The sequence below is a fragment of the Cetorhinus maximus genome, chromosome 15 (assembly GCF_964194155.1).
Source record: "Cetorhinus maximus chromosome 15, sCetMax3.hap1.1, whole genome shotgun sequence".
In the NCBI taxonomy this organism is placed as follows: Eukaryota; Metazoa; Chordata; class Chondrichthyes; order Lamniformes; family Cetorhinidae; genus Cetorhinus; species Cetorhinus maximus.
This window is the reverse complement of record NC_135893.1, coordinates 31104382-31126863: the sequence shown is the minus strand read 5'-3', so window position 1 is coordinate 31126863 and position 22482 is coordinate 31104382. Positions and strand designations below refer to the sequence as shown.

Below are 22482 nucleotides of genomic sequence, written 5' to 3'. Positions count from 1 at the left end.
ATTCATTAAACAGGGCTTTAATCCCATTGTCCACAAAAGTTCTGTTGGCCACGCATTACCATCTTCACATTGGCAATGAATAAAACAATGTATTAACAGTTGCCAGTATTTTAATGGGAATGTCTTTTCAAAGCCTCTTTAACGCAATAGCATTTCAGTCCACTTTTTTTTTGTTGTGCATTTATGGGTTAATACCACTATATATGTTGAATTTCAAACTTAATTAATCAGGTAATTTTTAAAATAAAATTTTATGACATGCTCCTACAGCAAGTTGAAGCGCTGCAACATAACTGTGTTCCAATAAAACATGCTGAATCCAGTGCTACTTATCTCCTTCATATTGAGTACCGAAACATGCAGAAAAATACTTGTTAAATTCACTCCAAAAAAAATTCAGCATACGTCCAATAGAAGAATAAGACAGTTTAACATGTTACAAAAGGACCAAAAGCATGCAGAAGGACTATAGTGGAGAGAGTAGAGTTTGGAGCTTTGGCGAATTGAAGCCAATGTAGATTGGTAAAACTGGGGGATGGGGGTGGCGGGGAATGATGATTGGGACACAGTGCAGGACAGGAGATATACATCATTGTTTCGATAAGTTGGGACTTTCTGGAGGACGGAGGAGGGGAGGGGAGGCCAGAGACGTGAGCACTAGAGCTGATGAATCCTGAGAAGTCTTCAACTATTCAATTCAGTCTGGAAGCAAAATTTCAACATTGAGGATACTGGGGAGAGGAAATCTAAGAGAAGGAAGGTTCTGTATTTGGATCTAAAGATGTATGGTAATGCCACTAGCAATTTGCAGATCAAGCAAGATAGGACTCAAATTCTCCCATTCAAGAAAGTTTAACAAGTATTGTTGTATCATCGTCTGTCTGGAAACAAAGCAAAAAAAAAGCCAAGGAAGTTTAAACAGCAATATATTTTAGTCATTAAATTGACAGGAAAATTAGTCCAGATGAATATGTACAGATACTTAATTTTAGCTACAACTAAAATATCTGAGGCAAAGTTTATTGGCTATGACAAGTGAGGCCAATCAAGTACTTTGTTATCGTGATGCCAAGTACAATCAAGGAGCTTTTCATAGTCCATTCCATCTTCTCAATTATGTCAGAACTATTATGCTGTAACTCTTTGCACTATTCTTACAAAGAATACTCATCTTACATTATCCAATTCTGACAAAAAGCATCTACACCCAAAATATTAATCTGTCTTTTCTCTTTACTAGTGCTGACAAACTTGTTATTTATTGCCACCAATTGCTATTTTACCTCAGACTTCAACTGTTCTTATAAATTCATAGAGATTTACCAAGTAATGTACATTTAATGCAAGTCTCTTGGTACCATATGTTTTAGCTTTGGACACAAGAGCTGGGAAAATAAATCTTTGCTTTTTTTTTCCTTAAGAAACTTAAACATCTATCTACAACAAAAAAAAAGCTGTTAAAACACTATTGTTGCAGTTTGCACACATTCTCCTTTTATTAAATAATTTAGCAAGAAAACAAAAACATTTCTTGTTAAGTATCGTGACAGAGATACTTTGTGTCCTGCATCATGTTAGTGTACTTATTCTGTTGAATTGAGGGAAATTTTAACCGAACCTGCCTGTCAGGAAATTCTCAAACCTAAGTCAATGAAGGGTAATACTGGGCAGGGCACAAAACCAATCTTCCACCCAGCAATGTGGATTTCCCATCCATCAAGTTAGGTTAAAATTATGCTTTCAACTTGTATCTATCCCTTGGGGTGCAAAAGTTGTGCTGCTGTACAGTGTGCTCCCACAGTACTGCAGTAACAGAAAACAATTCACATACACTATTAACCTTTAAGTCATGATTCATAACTTTGCTTTCTGATTGTCCTATCTTCCCAAATGGCTGAAGAATGGACACACAGGGTACTGTATGAAAGCTCATAGCTCTGAGTTATTCACCCAACAACTGCCAAGAAAAATGATAGTCTCACCCCTTCGAAGTTACCAGCTAAAACCATTTAGTATTAGGTCATTTTAAAACCTATTATTTAATAATGGATGTATTTTCTCCCAATTTAAAATGAGGTAGTTCAGGTTTCAAACAAATTAAAGAAAATACCATAAAGCTGTATAGTAGCTGTTAACATCTAATTAACTCATGAAACTGACATTTTTGACAGTACTTGTTATATCAGTCAGAATCTGCTTTAACATTAATGATATTAGTATGTTACTTCTAGCTCTCAAAATCCAGCCAAGTAAGGCAAGATTCAGCCAAGTAGAACTATAAGATTGCAAGATTCTTTTTAACAAAAACTACCCCATTTGATCATTCTTATTAAATATTACTGTATGTTGCTACCATATTACATGAAGCTCCAAATGAGGCTAGACAAGCATTTTTCTTGTACTGCACTACCAATTTTCCATGAAGTATATGAGCAAAACTTCAAATGACAGCCAACCAGTTTATACAGCTGAACTCTTTAAACCTGGACTGCTAACAGCTCTTAAAAGAAATGGACAGCATGACTCAAAGTAAACTTCCATTATTTATGGACTAAAATTACTTCCATGAAATCAAACAGGATGCCCAAATGAAAATCTGTAGAAAGTTACATTGACTGCTCAAGAGGTGAACCAGGTGCCTTATTGAAACCACATTTCCACTTTATTAGTTTAGGAATGTAGTGGATGTAACCAGTGTTCTAAAGCTTCAAATCTCAAGTTAGATTAACAATAACTTTTGAATATTTTATTCCAATTTAAACATTCATTCCCACTATACTTTCATTATGATTGTATGAATCAAAGTTCAATTATCGTCCAAATACAAAATTTACTGGTTAGGCCGTTGTCAGGATTCAAACTCACTTTGAATAATGCAATCCAGTCTGGGCTGTTGGGACCAGAATTTAGAAACGGAGAGTGCGCTCCACACACTTTGTTATAAACAGGCACAAATCCCAACAACATTGAATAGCACATTCTCAGAGCAAATACAAGAAGTGTCATTAGGACATACTGTTTTAGCCTATGAGAATAGGTAAATGATGTACAGAAATCTGTACAACATCCAGAACAAAAAGAGAAAGCAAGAATTGGATGGAACATTTTTAAGGGATGCTAATCAATGGACAAGTTTTAGGTTATCCTGCAAATTCTGCATAATGAGTAGCTGACATTTACATACAGAATTTGCAAATACATTTTTTAAAAATCTTCTCTTTACATGTACATGTTCATAAATTTGTCCCAGTCTTGTTTCTTTATATCACAGGCCCCACTACTCAAATTTCCCACCCATCTCTTCTTCAGGTGCAGATTCACGCTGAGTTGTTGTTCCCCAAGTTTGAACAGCTCTCCATGTGGTTATTCTTCATATGTGAACCTGGTCAGAAAGTTTCAACAAAATATACAACCACAAAAAGTATCACAGTAGAGAGCGATTCTGACCCCTCTCAAATGCATTTTCTAGGTGACGTTCCTGAATAGCACTTAATGGGAACACTAACTGGCTTTTCCCACTTTCCTTTAACTCAAATAAATTATAGGTAAATTAAAGACAATTTCAATCGTACGAACAGCTGTGAATGTAATAGAAAGTGGAAAAAATTGGAGACAACAGAATGGTGAATAATAGAAATATACACCTTGATTATCATGACTGTATATCTCATCTCAAGACATATGACTACGCAAAGATTGCAAAACCATTAGATGTACCCAACATAGGAATGTTAGTCACTACAGGTGAAGCAACTTGCATGAAACATTTCCTTCTGAAACATTTAAAAATATTATGAAACTGGTAGAATGTAGAGTTGAGTTTATTCTGAAAGCTGCTGCAAATGGTCCAGGTAATAAGGAAGGCAAATGGAATTTTGGCATTTATTGCTAAAGGAAGAGAGTATAAAAATAGGGAAGTATTGTTGCAACTGTACAAGACATTGGTGAGACCGCACCTGGAGTACTGTGCACAGTTTTGGTCCCCTTACTTGAGGAAGGATGTAGTTGCATTAGAGGCGGTTTAGAGGAGGTTCACTAGATTGATTCCGGAGATGCAGGGCTTGTCTTATGAGGAGAGATTGAGCAGTTTAGGCCTATACTCGCTAGAGTTTAGAAGGACTAGAGGAGATCTAATTGAGGTATATAAGATGCTAAAGGGGATAGACAAAGTAGACGTGGAGCAAATGTTTCCCCTTGTGGGGCATTCTAGAACGAGAGGCCATAGTTTTAGGCTAAGGGGCAGTAGATTTAAATCAGAGATGAGAAGCAATTACTTTTCTCAAAGGGTCGTGAATCTGTGGAATTCACTACCTCAGAGTGCAGTGTTTAGCGTCCAGAGTGCTGAATAAATTTGAGGAGGAGATAGACAGATTTTTAATTAGTAATGGGTTGAAAGGTTATGGGGAGTGGGCGGGAAATTGGAGTTGAGGCCGAAATGAGATCAGCAATGATCGTATTGAGTGACGGGGCAGGCTCGATGGGCTGAATTGCCTACTCCTGCTCCTAGTTCTTATGTTCTATGGTCCCATTAGCTCCAAGCTATCCCAACTCTGAAAAATCAGAAATGAGCTTTACTGGGACAAGGTTTTTCATCCTCACCCTTAATGATTAATTGCATCAATATCTTTTTTTAGGTAGCAAATGAAAAATAATTGAAGCAAAATCTCAGGTTAAGTGTATACACAACTACTATTTAACCTCGTACATACCAAAACTTATTCTAAACTTGAGAAAATATTCAAAATGTCCAAACTCATAGTAGTATGCAACATATTTCAAGCAAAGGAACAGCTAGATTTTGAAAGCATATGAAAAGTTGGGATTTTTTCCAAACACAAGCATGTAATCCTCAAAGGAATAAGATAGGTTAGAAATCTGGCGAATGTAAATGTAACGGAGAAGCAATCTGTTGTTATCTATTGACTTTTTATACACACAGGTTCCTTTGTTCAATACAGAGACATTATGGCACAAAGGAAGCCATTCGGCCCATCGATACCTGTGACAGCAGTGAATATATTTTACTAATATTTACTTTTCAATTCAGTTTGTACAGGTTCTCTCTGTAAATTTTAAAAACAGACCACTGCTCAATCGGTGCCATCAGCAATCAGCTTCCTCTCAGGCTGGAGGTATACTCTGCTCAGTGAAAACTCAAATCAGTAGAAGATGGCCTCTTGAAATGGGGCAGAAAGGTGGCACTATACAGCTTTAATATGTTTGATAGTCGTCCAAATTACATGACCACTTTTGCATCAATACGCACTTTAAAAAGGGCAAAATTGGACATGGATAGGTGCAAAGCAGATGGTATTAGATTGTTCTCTCACAATGCACCCTGTCCATTTTATTTAGTCCCATACCACATGTCATATAACGGACAGCAAAAAGCATTCCACCTGTTTTGTGTCCATGCTCATATGTAACTACACCTCCTACCCCCCAAAGGTTTCATCATCACTAATTATTTTCAGACTGGCCACTGCAGTCAAAACTGCAGAGCAAGAATTTCATACACTTCTTTAAACAAAATGGTTCTACTTACCTGATTAATGATTCTAGAATTGCCGGACAGGGACCTTTCTGGAACTCCAGCTCCTTATAATGTAAGGCTTTGGCATATGCACGACATTTGGCTGCTCTCTCTCCAAGGAGGACAATACCATTATCGTCTCTCAGTGGTAGAGGCCCCTGATGGAAATTAAGGGAGTTAGACATTTGTTTTTTCTTCAAATAAAAATTTATTCAAATGTTTTGGCAAATCATTTGAAGCCATCAAGTTGACAGATGAGGCTGCAATGACAACGAATAAAATTTTCCATATTTTTCAACCTGCATCTGCATCAAGCACCCAGTACAGATGATTTCCTGCAGTTGATATATGCAGCCATATTATAAATAAACATTTACAATTCCACTAATAAATAAATACTCATGAGAAGGAATTTGCAATTGCTTACAGTGTCACTAGACTGGATGAAATTACACCCACAATAGGAGTTACGTGCGGAGTAAAATTTCTTTTACAATCACAGATGGGATTCCATTGCAAATTTTGTTCTTTTCATAAATTTGAAATACAATTCTGCATTGTTGAAATGCAGTAGAAGTACCAGAATATTTAGTGACTTGAGCTGCAGCCCTAAAACAATGAAGAAGCAAGGCAGTGATGGAGGTGAATAAGCAACACAATGCAAAGTGTTTCAAAAACAACTCTATTTCTAAAATAAGTCCCTCTATATTGTACAAATAATATTCTAAGCATATACAAATTTGCATCACAGAATTGTTACAGTGCAGAAGGAGGCCATTCAGCCCATTGTGTCAGCACCGGCTCTCCGAATGAGCAATTCACTTAGTGCCTTTCTCCCACCTTCTCCCGTAACCCTGGACATTCTTTTTTTTTTAGATAGGTCTAATTTCTTTTTGAATGCCTCGATTGAACCTGCCTCCACCATACTCTCAGGCAGCGAATTCCAAATTGTAAACACTCGGTGTGAAAATTTTTTTTCTCATATCAATCTTGCTTCTTTTGCCAATTACCTTAAATCCGTGCCCTCTCATTCTTGATCCTTTCACAAATGGGAACAGTTTCTACCTATCTATTCTATGCAGACCCATCATGATTTTGAATACCTCTATCAAATCTCCTCTCAGCCTTCTCTTCTCCAAGGAAGAGTCATAACTTCTCCAATCTTTCTTCATAACTGAAGTTCCTCATCCCTGGAACCATTTGTGAGAATCTATTCTGCATTCTCTACATTGTCTTCACATCCTTCTTAAAATGCAGCACCCAGAACTGGACACAGTATTCCAGGTGAAGCTGAGCTACTGTCTTATACAAGTTCAACATAACCTCCTTGCTCTTGTACTGTAGGCCCCTATTAATGAAGCCTCAGATACTGTAAGGTTTATTAATCACTTTCTCAACCTGTCTTGCCACTTTCAACGACTTAGGCACATATACACCCAGGTCCCTCTGTGCTCCTGCACACCCTTTAGAGTTGTATCCATTATTTTATATTATCTCTCCATGTTCTTCCTAGCAAAATGAATTACTTCATATTTCTCTGCATTGAACTACATCTTTGGCCTATCTGCCAATTGCTCTAGCTTATCTATGTCCTTTTGAAGTTCTACACTATCCTCCTCACAGTTCACAATGCTTCCAAGTTATGTATCATCTGCAAATTTTGAAATTGTGCCCTGTACATCAAGGTCTAGGTCAGTAACATGCATCAGGAAAATCAAGGGTCCCAACACTGACCCCTGGGGAACTCCATGACAAATCCTCCTCCAGCCTGAAAAATATCCATTAACCATTACTCTCTCGTTCCAGTCACTCAGCCAATTTTGCATTCATGTTACTCCTGTCCCTTTTACTCCACGAGCTGTAACTTTGCACGCAGGTATGTTGTATGGCACTCTATCAAGTGCCTTTTGAAAGTCCATTGACATCAACAGCATTGCCCTCATCAACCCTCTCTGTTACCTCTTCATGTTTAACGAGCTTGCTGGAGTTTTCTGATTTTCCCTAAATAAATCCATTTGGACTAAAGAATGATAGGTCATAACATTTTCTAAATGGTGATGAGCCAGGAACTGTGCATGTGCGGAGAGGTTTAGAGATCCATGTACAGAAATCACTATGAGCTAGTGCACAGGTACAAAAAATAATTAAAAAGGCTAATGGAATGATGGCCTTAACTTCCAGCCCTCTTGAGATAATGTTAAACCTATACAGAGCTTTGGAGTGCTGCATTCAGTTCCAGGCATTGCGCCTCAAGAAGGATATGCCATTTGGGGGAGGGGGGTGGGGAGACAATACAGCAAAGATTCATCAGAATGATACCAGAGCCAAAAGAGTTCCATATTGGAGATAGGCTTCCATTTCTTTCAATATATAAGATTAAGGGATAATCTAATCAAGATGTTAAAGATGATCGAAGGAATTGTTAGGGTAGTGCAGAGAAACTATTTACTCTGGTGGGGAAGTCCAGAATAAATGCAGCAGGACCTGGACAATATCCAGGCTTGGGCTGACAGGTTGCAAATAACATTCACGCTACACAAGTGCCAGGCAAAATGACCATCTCCAACAGAAGAATCTTAACATCCATCGCCCCATGACATTCAATGGCATTACCATCGCTGAATGCTCCACTATCAATATCCTGGGGTCGGGGGAGCAGTTCACCACTGACCAGAAACTGAACTGGACCAGCTATATAAATAGTGGCTACAAGAGCAGGTCAGAGGCTAGGAATCCTGGTGGCAAATAACTCACCTCCTGACTCCCCAAAGCTTGTCCACTATCCACAAGGCACTAGTCAGGAGTGTGATGGAATAGTCTCCATTTTCCTGTGCAGCTCCAACAACACCGAAGAAGCTTGACACCATCCAGACAAAGCAGTCCGCTTAATTGGTACCCTTCCACAAAAATTTACTCCCTTCACTACCGATGCACAGTGGCAGCAGTGTGTACCATCTACAAGATGCACTGCAGAAACTCACCAATGCTCCTTAGGCAGCACCTTCCAAACCCACAACCACTGCCATCTAAAAGGACGAGGGCAGCTGATACATGGGAACACCACCACCTGAAAGTTCCCCTCCAAGTCACTCACCATTCTAACTTGGAAATATATCGCCGTTCCTTCACTGTTGCTGGATCAAAATCCTGGGACTCCTTCCCTAATAGCACTGTGGGTGTACCTACACCACAGCGACTGCAGCAGTTCAAGAAGGAAGCTCACCACCACCTTTTCAAGGGCAATTAAGGGTGAGCAATAAATGCTGGCCCAGCCAGCGGCGCCCACATCCCGCAGATTAATGAAAAAATGAGCTACGTCAATCACTCAGGGTGATGTCAGGAAACACTTCTTCAGACAAAGTAGTGGAAATCTGGAACCCCCTTCCCCAAAAAAGCTGTTGAATCTGTGTCAATTAAAATTTTCAAAACTGAGATTGATAGATTTTTGTTGGGCAAAGGTATGGCAGTGAAGATATTGCTCAGCCATGATTGAACTGGATACTGGAACAGACCAGAGGGGCTGAATGGCCTACTCATGTTCCTGAGCATAATCATTCATGTGCGAATTGGCATAGGGCAAATCAGATTAGGGAGATGAATGTATGGCTCAAAGACTGCCATGGGAGAACTGGGTTCCGGTTCGTGGGGAAATGGGTTCCAGTTCATGGGGCACTGGCACCAGTACTGGGGAAAGTGGGATCTGTACCTTTGTGACGGTCTACACCTGAACCGTGCTGGGGCCTGTGTTCTTGCGAGCCACGTAGCTAGGGAAGTAGAGAGGCTTTTAAACTAAATTATGGGGGCAAGGGATCAAATTTGGGAAGGTGTGGTAAATCAAAGAGCAGAGGCAAGACAAAACAAAAAGGTATTAATACGGGAAATAAAAAACAGACCGTGAAAGGAAGGGAAAGAGAGTACAAATCTAACAGTAAATCAACAGATGAAACTAGAGGTTATAAAAAGAATAAAAGGATAAAACTAAAAGCTCTGTATCTGAATGCACGTAGTATTCGAAACAAAACAGATGAACTGAGAGGGCACACAGAAATAAATAATTACGATTTGATGGCCATTACGGAGACATGGCTGCAGGAGGACATTGATCAGGACCTGAATATTGATGGGTAGAGAATATTTAGGAATGAAAGGAAGTGAAGAAAAGCTGGAGGGGTGGCTCTGTTAGTTAATGATGGTATTAGCGTAATAGACAGAGATGACCTAAGTCCAGGAAACCAGGATGTGGAAAGGGTTTGAATAGAGGTGAGAAATGGTAAAGGCAAGAAGTTACTTGTGGAAGTTGTGTACAGGCCCCCTAACAGTAACCATATGGTAGGGTTGAGTATAAAGAAAGAAATAGCTGGAACTTGTCAAAATGGCACAGAGATAATCATGAGAGATTTTAATTTATATATAGGCTGGAAAAGTCAGATGGGCAAAAGATAGCCTAGATGAGGAGTACGCTGAGTGTTTTCAGGTTAGTTTCTTAGAACAGCATGTTCTGGAGCCAGAGAACAGGCTATACTAGACCTGGTATTGTGTAATGAGACGGAAGCAATTAATGATCTCATAGTGAAGGCACCCCTATGTAGCAGTGACCATAATATGACTGAATTTTACATTGAGTTTGAGGGAGAGAGAACTGTGTCTGAGATTAAGCTTTTAAACTTAAATAAGGGCAATTATGAGGACATGAAAGCTGAGCTGGCTAAAGTGAATTGGCAAATTAGGTTAAGGAATAGATCAATACAGTTGCAGTGGCTAACATTTAAGGGCATATTTCTGAATGTACAGAATAGATACATTCCAACAAGTAAGAAAAAGCCCAAGAGGGCAAACACACCATCCATGGTGAACTAGAAAGGCTAAAGATAGTATCAAACATAAAGATAAAGCATATAATTGTGCAAAGATAGGTGGAAGGCCAAAAGATTGAACAGAATATAAGGAACGGCAAAGAACAACTAAAAGACTAATAAGGAGGGAAAAATTAGAGTATGAGAGAAAGCTAGCCAGAAATATAAAAACAGATAGTAAGAGGTTTTTATAAATACTTAAAAAAGAGTTAACAAAGTGAGTGTAGGTCCTATAGAACGCGAGTCTAGAGAATTGATAATGGAAAATAAGGAGATGGCAGATGAATTGAACAGGTATTTTGCATCCGTTTTCACTATATAGAGGATGCAAGTAACATCCCAGAAGCAGCTATTAACCAGGGAATGGAAGTGGGGAAGGAAGTCAGGAAAATTACAGCAACTAGCGATGCGGTATTGAGTAAATTGTTGGAGCTGTTGGCTGACAAGAACCTGGGCCCTAATGGACTTCATCCTAGGGTCTTAAAAGAAGTGTCTAGTGAGATAGTTGGTGCATTGGTTTTAATTTTCCAAAACTCCCTGGATTCGGGGAAGGTCTCATTAGATTAGCAGATAGCAAATGTAACTCCATTATTCAAAAAGGGAGACAGAAAGCAAAATACTACAGGCTAGTTAGCTTAACATCTGTTGTAGGGAAAATGTTAGAAGCTATTATTAAAGAAGCTATTGCACTTGGATAAGCTCAAGGTCATCAGGCAGAGTCAACATGGTTTTGTGAAAGGGAAATAATTTTAACCAACTTATTGGAGTTCTTTGAGGAAGTAACATGCTGTGGATAAAGGGGAACCAGTGGATGTACTATATTTAGATTTCCATCAAAGGTTGCTTTGGAAACTAAAAGCTCATGGTGTAGGGGGTAACTTATTGGCATGGATAGAAGATTGTCTGGCTAACAGGAAGAAAAGAGTAGGCATAAATGGGTCATTTTCATGTTGGCAAGATGTAATGAGTGGTGTGTCACAGGGATCAGTGCTGGGACCTCAACTGTTTCCAATTTATATAAATGACTTGGAAGAAGGGATTGAAGGGATGGTTGCTAATTTTGCTGATGACACAAAGATAGGTAGGAAAATAAGTTGCGAAGAGGACATAAGGACAAACAGATATAGATAGGTTAAGTGAGTGCGCAAAGATGGAGTATAATGTGGGAAAATGTGAAATTGTCCATTTTGGCAGGAAGAATAAAAGAGAAGCATATTATCTAAATAGTGACAGATTGCAGAGCTCTGAGGTGCAGAGAGATCTGGGTGTTCTAGTGCATGAATCACAAAAGGCTAGTATGCAGGTACAGCAAGTAATTAGGAGAGCTATTAGAATATCATTTATTGCGAGGAGAATTGAATACAGAAGCAGGGAGGTTATGCTTCAGTTAAACAGAACACTAGTGAGACCACATTTGGAGTGCTATGTACAGTATTGATCACCTTATTTAAGGAAGGATATAAATGCATTGGAAGCAGTTCAGAGAAGGTTTACCAGACTAATAGCTGGAATGGGTGGGCTGTCTTATGAGGAAAGGTTGGGCAGGCTAGGCTTGTATCTGCTGGAGCTTAGAAGAGTAAGAAACAACTTGATTGAAACATACAAGATCCTGAGGGGTCTTGACAGGGTGATGTGGAGAGGATGTTTCCTCTTGTGGAAGAATCTAGAATTAGGGGTCACTGTTTAAAAATAAGGGGTCGCCCATTTAAAACAGAGATGAGGTGAAATTTTTTTTCACTCAGAGGGTCGTAAGTCTTTGGAACTCTCCCTGAAAAGGTCATGGAAGCAGAGTCTTTGAATATTTTTAAGGTAGAGGTGGATAGATTCTTGGTAAACAAGGGGGTGAGAGGTTATCGACGGTAGGTGGGATGTAGAATTGAGGTTACTATCAGATCTGCCACGATCTTATTAAATGGCGAGCAGGCTCGAGGGGCCAAATGGCCTACTCCTTGTTCGTACGTCCGTATATTCATTAAGCTTTTAAAGACAACCTCTCACTAGCTCCTGGGGCTGTCTGTTGGTCTTGGTCAGTAGCCCTTGCCCATTTCTAATTCTGGAATGTATTAATTATTACTTTTTGACCAATCAGCAGTCTCTCTTGCACAGTCCCTGCCCATCCTCTTTTGCCCACAGAAAGCAAGAAAAATAGGAGAAAGGCCATATGTGAATTAGACAGAGACAAGAGAGCGAAAAGGAGAGGAAATAGATATCTGCAGGGAAACCAGCACAAATAGAGACAGGAGGAAGAGCAGCAGGGGGCAGGGTGCAAGGTGGAGGGGGCAGAGAGAGAGATAGACAGCCAAAGGAGAGGAGAAAGAGAGACAAAGGTACAAAGGTGGAGAGGAAAAGAGAGACAGGGCAGACAGGAAGGATATTCAGCAAAGGAGGAAAGAAATAGAAGGGAGAGGAGGGAGAAGAGTTAGAGAAATACTGAAAAGGAGAGAAAGGAGAGAGAGAAACCAGTTCAGAATTGAAGGCAGAATGTTGGCTGAAACAAATGAAGAATGCGAGCAAGACAATTTTTTTCAGACTCATCAATATCCTGCGTTAGAGGGAGTGAGAGACAGCCTTCAATATATTTATTAAATAATAATTTTGGGAACTACTGAATCCAATTGCTTTATTTACATCTGTTGTCTCTTTTGATACTGACGAGTGGTAAGCAAGATGTTTTGAAAAAAAACTATAAAGTAAATCATTTTGCTCCAGCAAAATTAGATGTGTCCAATGCACCAGCAACATACCTCTTTACTGTACCAGTCTAATGTACTCATTTCTTACACCTTACAGTACAAGAAAGATTACCAGTGTCAAATATTGGACAGTTTGCACTGTAAAGATGTAATCCACTGGGACCAGACTTGAAATTTTTCAAATTCAATTGATTTAATACCTTCTAAGAAATCAGAAATGTATATTTTTATAAACTTTGTCAGGGATGGATGGAAGTCAGGCCCCAGAGATAAAAGGACAGTGTTCCAATTTCAATAATACATCCTCTACTATTTTTCTTAATTCTTTTAAATCTTTTTGTATGGGATGGAAACATTCTACAGTAAAAAAGGCTGGATCTTAAAATTCACTGCAAACTTGTTGTACATCTAAATTATAGAAGCACGGCTCAAAGGAACAGATAAACCAGATCTGTTGATGCTCACAGAAAATATTAAAAGTAGCAAGAGAAAGGGTTTTTTTGCATCACTATTTTCAAGCTGCTACTTGTAACTATTTACCTCATCACATATCTTTGCAATAGCTGTAATTTTGTAAAAGACAAAATACAGTTCAGCAATAATGACACCACTTCATTAGTATACACATGACATAGTTTCAGCCACTCAGCCCTACCAAATTCCCTCACGATACCCATGGTTTTGGTCACCTCAGTCAGCCCACCATTTGCTGCTTACATTGAGGGCCAAAGTAGCATTATTGACAAGAAGGATTGCTGCAAAACATCTGTTCAGTGTAGTAGCAGTGCCACTTCTATGTGCCTTATTAATTCACCATTGACAGCAGCAAATTTCCATTAAAAATGTGATATTAATCAGAGGATGGTGTGCAGCATAGGGTAAAGAAGGAAGCAAGCAAACTGAGAGCATCAACAATAATTTGCAATTATATAGCGTCTTTGCTGCAGCGAAACATCCTAAGGAACTTTACAAAAGTGTTATTAAACAAAATTTGATAGACTCAAGAAAAGAGATATTACGGTAGATGAACAAAAGCTCAGTCAAAGAGGCAGGTTTGGAGCAGTGTCTGAGGAAGGAGAAAGAGAGAAGCAGAGATGTTTATAGAGGGAATTCCAGAGCTTAGCATCTTGACACCTGCAGGCACTGTCACTTATAGCAAGAGTGATTAAAATTGGCAATGTGGAAGTGGTCAGAAATGGAGGAACACAGGTATCCTAGTTGATTGTGGGCCACGTAGCCTTTTATTTTTTTCAGTCGATTTGTTTAAGTATGCAGTCACTTTTTTCAGGTTGCTGCACAGCTTAGAGGGAACATTGGTTATGAGGCTGAAGAAGGGAGAGGCCATGGAGAATTTGAAAACAAGGATAAACGTTTTAAAATCAAAGCGTTGCCAGACAGGGGGCCAATGCAGGTCAGCGAGCAGAGGGGTGATGAGTGAACAGTGCAGGTTAGGATATAGTCAGCAGAGTTTCGGATCAGCTTAAGTTTATGGAGGGTGGAAGATGAGACGCCAGCCAGAAGTGTGCTGAAATAGTCAAATCTAGAAATAACAAAGGTATAGTGATGATTTGAGCAGCAGATAAGCTGAGGCACAGGTGAGTCAAGAGATCTTACGGAGGTGGAAATAAGCAGTTTTAGTGATGTTGCAGATATGTAGTTGGAAGCTCATCTCCAGGTCAAATACAACGCCAAGGTTGCAAAGAGTTTGGTTCAGTCTCAGACGGTTGCCAGAGAGCGGGATGGAGTCGGAGGCTAGGGAACGGAGTTGTGGCATGAAACACGATGGCCTCGGTCTTCCCAGTATTTAGTTGGAAGGCATTTCTGCTCATCCAGTATTAGATGTCGGATAAGCAGTCTAACAATTTAGAGACAGTGAAGGGTTGAGAGAGGTGATGGTGATGTAGAGCTGGGTGTTGTCAGTCTACATGTAGAGCCTGAAGTTCTGTTTTCAGATGCTGTAGCCAAGGGGCAGTATGTCGGTGAGAGAAAGGAGGGGTCCGAGGATAGAGCCTTGGAAGACACCGGAGCATGCCAGCATCAAATATTACCGCCAGCATGTAATAGAACACATTAAAATTGATTCACTACGTTCTTTTGAATTCAATATGATTACAATCCTTAACCAGCCATGAACATTAGCAAACAATGCGGTATATGTATTAAGTAAGTTTGGTGAATACCTCTGGCATTTGGGAGGCATTTTGTCTGAAACATGTTCAACTATTTTGGTAAAAAGTCAACATTTTCATAACTTGAAACTGTCAAGTTTAGCCTCTCACTTACCTTGTCACTGTGCTCCATGAACTCTGCCAGGTTCAAGAGTGTCTGTGTGACCTCAGCAATGTCTTGAGAAGTTAGAGCCAGCTCAATACTTCTGATCAATTCATCTTGTTGTGCTTCGTGCAGTTCTGACCAACAGGACAGGAAAGCTGCATTAAACAGGTCTCTGCATCAAGAAAAAATCAAAAGTTTTAGAAAGTAGAAAGAGAAAAATCACCCACCTTTTAGATATGAAAGCAATTTCAGTTACACAATGTTTGTTCATGCAGAATAAAGAAGAAGTGAAAAATCATCAGAAGCAGGGACTGTGGTTTTATTCAAGCAGATTAATTTATGGTCACCTTATTTCTCTTACAATGGGTGCTGTGCACCCTTTGACATTTGAGAAATAGCTATTCGGGGAAGTTTTAATGGGGGGGGGGGGGTTCACAGCCAGATCTGATCCGAACTTTGTTTGATCTCAACCCACTAGCAGTGATCCCTTGGTAGCAATGAAAATCTCAAAACCTTTAGGAAAAATGAAGATTATTGGATTTATTGTTAGACAAATTAACTTATCATGAGGGCTATACATAATGTCCCCGAGCAGAGTTCCTTGACAGAATTAGCACTAATTTAATTCACCTGTGGGTCCCAACTTACAATTGCAATCCTTTGGGTCACTCATTTGCGTGCACAGATAAATAATGAAGTACATAAAATATATAACCTCTCTCAGTAAATCAATAAAAGTGCTCAACAACATTTAGTTACAATTTGGAGCATGGTGGCTGTTGTTATGTACACTAAATATAGGTGTTTCCTTCAAGCAATTTTGAAAAAAAGCATCTCTTTCAAGCAAGACGAGGGCGACATTACACAGCTGCTATCTACCAAAACATTTTTCCCTTATATTGACAGTGCTCACAAATAAATTATTTTTCTGTTCATTCTTATTTTAATCAGTGCCTTCCTTTCAGCTGTTGCTCTGCTCATTCAGCGCTGGGATATTTCATTGGCTAATCTTTCCAACTCTCATCCTGGCTGCCAACACCAAGGGCCAGATATACATTGACAGCAAAAGAGGTCTGGGACTAATTAGTCTACCCACCTTCTTGGCTGGGGATGGCGTCTCACACCAAGATCATAGAAGGTAAAGGAAAAAATTAAAACATTTGAAACAAGAGCACTCTTGAAATTATTATTGTTTTTTAAATCCCTTAAATAACCTTAACTAGATCAACTGCCAGGGCTCACCTTTTTCTCTTTCTAATAAATGTTCAAGTGTACTTTATCCTACCAAGGGGTATGGCAGCAGAGGACTGAAATATAATGGTGTGTGTGCAGTTCCTTGAAGTCTGCCAGCATTGTTCACATATGTTACATTAGTAGAGACATTCATTGTGTTCAAGCTGGTGGTTCAATACAATCATGAATGGACTCAAGTATTTGTTCACTACTTATGATCTATAAATTAGCAGTCAATTACTAATCTGGAAATTTTACCTTGCTAAAGGATTATATGCCTGAGCTAGGGACCAACATGAGCGAAGTGCAGGTGATGGGGATTCTTTAAGCAATTCCACACTTAATCGTCTCAGCCATTCCATCCAGTCATCTTTAGAAACTCTTCTGGCAGCTCCCCAGGCCTGAAACATAAATCAAAAGTGCATACAATTGCTTCTCTGTGACATTTTTTGGAACAGCTCATTGCACAAGGTCTAGTAACTATAACAGAGGCAACTCAAGTATGAATGAAGCAATCATTACCATGGTACTACTAAAATATCTATTGCCTATTAATGAAACAGTCTGTTTTAAACATTTTTGGGCTCAAAAATAATTTTAAGTAAAAACATTCATGCCTGCCTTATACTACTGAACAAAAGCATGTCATATGAATGTGCTAAGTATTCATATATTAACATCACTAATAGTACTTTCTAAGCTATTGAATTTAACCACGATGATTTTCATTTCAAATGAATGACATAACATCATGCACAAATTAACATAACATTATAATAAATAAAACCATCCAAAATAACTACTTCTATTCCTATTGTTGCTGAACTACCGAAATAAAAACAGACAATGCTGGAAACACTCAGCACGTCAGGCAGCATTTGCGGAAAGGAATAGAGTTAACATTTCAAATTGATGACCTTTCCTCAGAAATGGAAAAGGTTAGAATTGTAACAAGTTTTAAGCAAGCAGAGAGGCAGGGAAAGGGGGAAGGGAGAAAAACAACAAAAGGGACAGTCCATGATAGGGTGGAAGACAGAAGAAATTCAATGACAAACAGGACGATGGCACAAGGCAAATAATATGTTGACCTTCAATGCGAGAGGGCTTGAGTACAGGAGTAAGAATGTCTTACTGCAGCTGTACAGGGCCTTGATGAGACCACACCTGGAGTAGTGTGTGCAATTTTGGTCTCCTTACCCAAGAAAAGATATACTTGCCATAGAGGGAGTACAGCAAAGGTTCAACAGACTGATTGCTGAGATGGTAGGATTGTTGTGTGAAGAGAGATTGGGTTGACTAGGCCTGTATTCACTGGAGTTTGGAAGAATGATAGGGGATCTCATTAAAACGTATAAAATTCTGACAGGGCTGGACAGACTGGATGCAGGGATGATGTTTCCTCTGGCTGGGGGTCTAGAACAAGGGCTCACAGTCTCAGGATAAAGGGTAGGCCATTTAGGACTGAGATGAGGAGAAACTTCTTCACTCAGAGGGTGAACCTGTGCAATTCTCTACCACAGAAGACTGTGGAGGCCAAGTCACTGAATATATTTAAGATGGAATTAGATAAGATTTTTAGGTTCTAAAGGCGTCAAGAGGGATGAGGAGAGAGCGCGAGTATGGCGTTGAGATAGAGGATCAGCCATGATCATACTGAATGGCGGAGCAGGCTCAAACGGCCAAATGACCTACTTCTGCTCCTATTTTCTATGTTTTATGTAAAAGGAGATGATAATGATGCGAGTAAAGGAATAAAAGATGGATCTAGAGTAGGTGTAAATGAGTATAGCAGGATATTCATCAACAGTTGCCATCCAAAAAAATGGAAGCATAGGTTATGATTTTAAGTTGTTGAATTCAGTGTAGAGAGAAGGCTGTAAAAGTGTCTAATTGAAAGATGAGTTGCTGTTCCTCTAGCTCACTTTGTGTTTCAGTCCAAACAGTGTAAAGGGCTAAGGGCAGGTAAAATGACAGGTAACTGTCATTGTGGATTGAACGGAAATGTACTGCAAAGCCATCCAAAATCTGCGCGTGGACTTCCCAATGTATTGTAGGCTGTATTGTGGGCAGCAAATACTGTATACCAAGTTGAAAGAAGTGCAAATAAATCATAATTTCACCCGGAAGGAATTTTGGTGCCCTACATGAAGCAAGTAAAAAGGCAGGTGTTGCATCTCTGGCGCTTGCATGGGAAGGGTAGGGTGATTGGGGTGGGGGAGGTTACGAAGTGGACCAGGGTTGCACAAGAGAAGGTCCTGTCCCATTGAAATGCACAAAACAAGGGAAGGGAAAATCTGTTTTGGTGGCATCACATTGGAGGTGGTGGAAATGGCGAAGGATGATTCATTGAATGTGTTTTTAAAAATTTGTTCATGGGATGTGAGCATCACTAGCAAGGTCAGCATTTGTTGCCCATCCCGAATTGCCTTGAAAAGGTGACCGAGGGCTGCTTTCTTGAACCGCTGCAGTCCATGTGGTGTAGGCACTTCTAGTGCAGTGCTGTTTGGGGAGGGGGGGGGAAGTTCGAGGATTTGGCCCCAGTGACAGTGAAGGAATGGTGATACAGTTCCAAGTCAGGATGGTGTGCAGCTTGCAGGGAAACATGCAGCTAGCGGTGTTCCCATAAATCTGCTGTCCTTGTTCTTCTGGATGGTAAAGATCGTTGGTTTGGAAGGTACTGTCGAAATAGGCCTGGCAAGTTACTGCAATGAATCCTATAGATGGTACACTCTGCTGCCATTCTGCGTTAGTGGTGGAGAGAGTGAATGTTTAAAGTGGAGGTGGAGTGCTGATCAAGCGTGCTGCTTTGTCCTGGAGGGCGTTGAGCTTCTAGAGTGTCGTTGGAGCTGCACTCATCCAGGCAAGTGGAGAGTACTCCATCACACTCCGGACTTGTGCCTTGTAGGTGGTAGACAGGCTTTGGTATTCTTTTTATTTTCATAGAATCTTACAGCACAAAAGGAGGCCTTTCAGCCCATGGTGCTTGTGTTGGCTGCTGGAAAGAGCTGTCTTATTAATCAGCAATTTTTTTCCTTTTCAAGTGTTTATCCAACTCCTTATTGAATCTACTTCTTCAGTCAGGAGGCGGATGATAGGGTAGAAGGTGAGGAGAAGGAGAATCTTTACCGTGTTTCTAGGAGGGAGGGGAAGGGGTGAGACTAGAAGTACAGAAAATGGAATGGACATGGCTGAAGGCCCTGTCAACCCCTTGGTTGAGGGGAATCCTTGGTTGAAGGAAGACATAGCAAAAGCACTGGTCGCCCATCGTTTGCAACATCTGAAACGTTAACTCTGTTTCTCTGTCCACTGATGCTGCCAGATCTGCTGAGTATTGCCAGCATTTTCTCATTTTATTTCAGATTTTCAGTACCTACAGCTTTTTGCTTTGGTATTAATGTTTAATTCACTGCCACTCTCTTCCAGAGAAGCTCACTTTGAAGAAGTCCTGCTCTTTAAGCTGATGAGATTTCCATTTGTCTCTTTTAACTTATTCATCTTCATTGCTTTCAGTTTTCCTTCTAGCATTTGATCAGGTATCAAGCAAAACTTGTCTTCATGGCCACATCTCTAACTCTAACTTATTCCAAGTGGATTCTAATTGAAATTCCATCCTTCACATTTCAGATCTTTCATAATTACAAATAATTTCCAAGGTATTCAGCTTTCCTCAAACCAGTACCCTCACTGCATCCAGAGTTTCATGCTTATCGCTACGTGCCGTCACATGCATGCTCTGAACCTTTCTTTTCAACAGCAGCAATGCATTCTGTTCTGATCCGCAGTTCTATTTCACCCTTTGCTTCAACTAAAAACCTTTTTATTCGTTCTTTCAGGCATCAAGGGTCTCAGGCTTCAACAATTCTCATAATTCAACAATTATGCCCCACTGAATACTTCTGCCCCTTAAATAACCTCTGACCACAACCCTTCTTTTATTCTCACCTTTGCCGAGCTTTTATTTTCCATTCTGAATGTTCTCTCTCTGACCCTGAACAATCAGTCTGCAGCAAAGGCCTCAGCTTCATCCCCTTATGCACCCTCAACGAATGGTCAACGCTGAACTCTTCTGCCACCTTTGCCTCTGCACCCACTTCTTTGGGCAGGAGCTTTCTCCCCTCCCCATCTTCAAAATTTTCATACCACCTGGATGGCTCCCTCTAGTCCCTTACCCTCTCTACACCTTTTCATTGAGAATTGCCAGCATAAAAATTCACTTCACTGATCCCCTCACTGCAACCTACATCCATCTGAACTTGTGGCGCTCTGTTCTCTCAGATTCAACCCTAACATTGACATTAAACCTGCTGACAAGGGTGGCGTTATTGTTGCCCATCAACCCGACCTCTAACCGGAAGAGGATGGACATCAACTCTCTAACACCTCTGCCTACCTCTCCCTGCAGCATGAATCACCACCAAAAACAAGGCATCCATTCCAAGGCTGTCAGTGACATCTTCTCCCCTCCACAGCCTCCAACCTCATAGTCCCCAGCACCAAACATCCCAATAATACCTCTTTCCCCAAGTTCCACAAACAGAACTGCCATGTAGACCTATCATTTCGGACTGTTCCTTCCTCACAGTACTGATGTCTTCATATTTTTTTCTCCCTTCGTCCAATTCTTCCCACCTATATCAGCGAATCTGCCAATGCCTTCCACCATTTTCAGTTTCTGGTCCTGTCTCTTTTAACCATGGATGCCCAATCGCTCTTTACCTTCATACCTCACCAACACAGTTTGAGTGCTATCCACTTTTTCCTTAAACTGAAGCCCTACCAGTTCCCATCCTCCTTCACATGATCCACCTCCAACTGTTCCCCTTCCTCGAACTCTGTATCCGTTTCTGGGGATAGGTTGTCGACTACTATCCACTATAAGCCTAATAAGACTACCTCGACCTACTTGACTGCCTTCTCTCTCACCCCTCTTCCTGTAAAAATGCCATTTCATTCTCCCAGTTTCCCATCTCTGTCTTATTTGTTTTGATAATGCCACTTTCTATACCAGTATTTCTGATATGTTTTACTTTTTTCTTAACTGAGGACTTCATCTGTGGTTGACAAGGCTTTGACAATGTCTATTCCATTTCCTGCACTTCTGCTCTCAACCCTTCAGCTCCCTTCCTCCCAGGAACACAATAAGGTTCCTCCTGTCCTCCGTTCCATTCCACATTCAACAGATCATCATTCACCATTTGTGCCATGTTCAGCATGATGTCACCAAATAAATCTTCCCATTCGTTCCAGCATTCTGAAAGAACTGTTCCCACCACAACACCCTGGTCCACTCCTCAAATCACCCTTATTACACCCTCGCCTTCCCATGGCACTTTCAAATGCAAACGCTGGCAATTGCAACACCTGCCCTTTTACCATCTCCCTTCCAACCATCCAGGGCCTCAAATACTCATTCTAGGAGAAACAGTGATTTGCTTGTACTTCCTTCAATCTGGTATACTGTATTCGCTGCTTATGTGGCTGCTTTGGAAAACACTCCCATTCAGTCCGCAAGCATGCAATCGAGCTTCTGGTCAAATCTCCTCCTCTCTCCCACTCTAACCTCCATGTCCTCAGCCTCCTAAACAATTCCAATGAAGCTCAACATAAGCTCAAGGAACAGCACCCATCTTTTGATTAGGCACTTTACAAGGTTCAACATCGAGTTCAACAATTTTTTTTTGAATAGCAGCTACTGATGATGGTTCTGCCCATTTACATCTCCACTAGGCCCTTATTTTGTTCCTTTATTGGCCCCATTACCATCCTCTTTTGAGTTGCACAATCAGCCTTTTTATCATATAATCTCTCTCACCTTCCAGTGATCACAGGCATTTTCTTTTTTTCCTTCCTCACCTCCCTGCCCCTGGCAACTTGCTTAAAATCTGTTCTGTCCCTT

The 22482-nt window shown here is 40.3% G+C and overlaps 1 protein-coding gene across 3 annotated transcripts in view; it reads right to left on the bottom strand.

The window, feature by feature from the left end:
• Window positions 1-22482, bottom strand: part of mtor (mechanistic target of rapamycin kinase) — a 352436-nt gene that overhangs the window by 226621 nt on the left and 103333 nt on the right. For all 3 annotated transcript variants that reach the window (XM_078558210.1, XM_078558212.1, XM_078558211.1), the window contains exons 26-28: window positions 16845-16987; window positions 15363-15525; window positions 5546-5691 (exon numbers count right to left, since the gene is read on the bottom strand). In XM_078558210.1, coding sequence (XP_078414336.1) covers window positions 5546-5691; window positions 15363-15525; window positions 16845-16987 — 452 coding nt within the window. The remainder of the gene's footprint in view (window positions 1-5545; window positions 5692-15362; window positions 15526-16844; window positions 16988-22482) is intronic.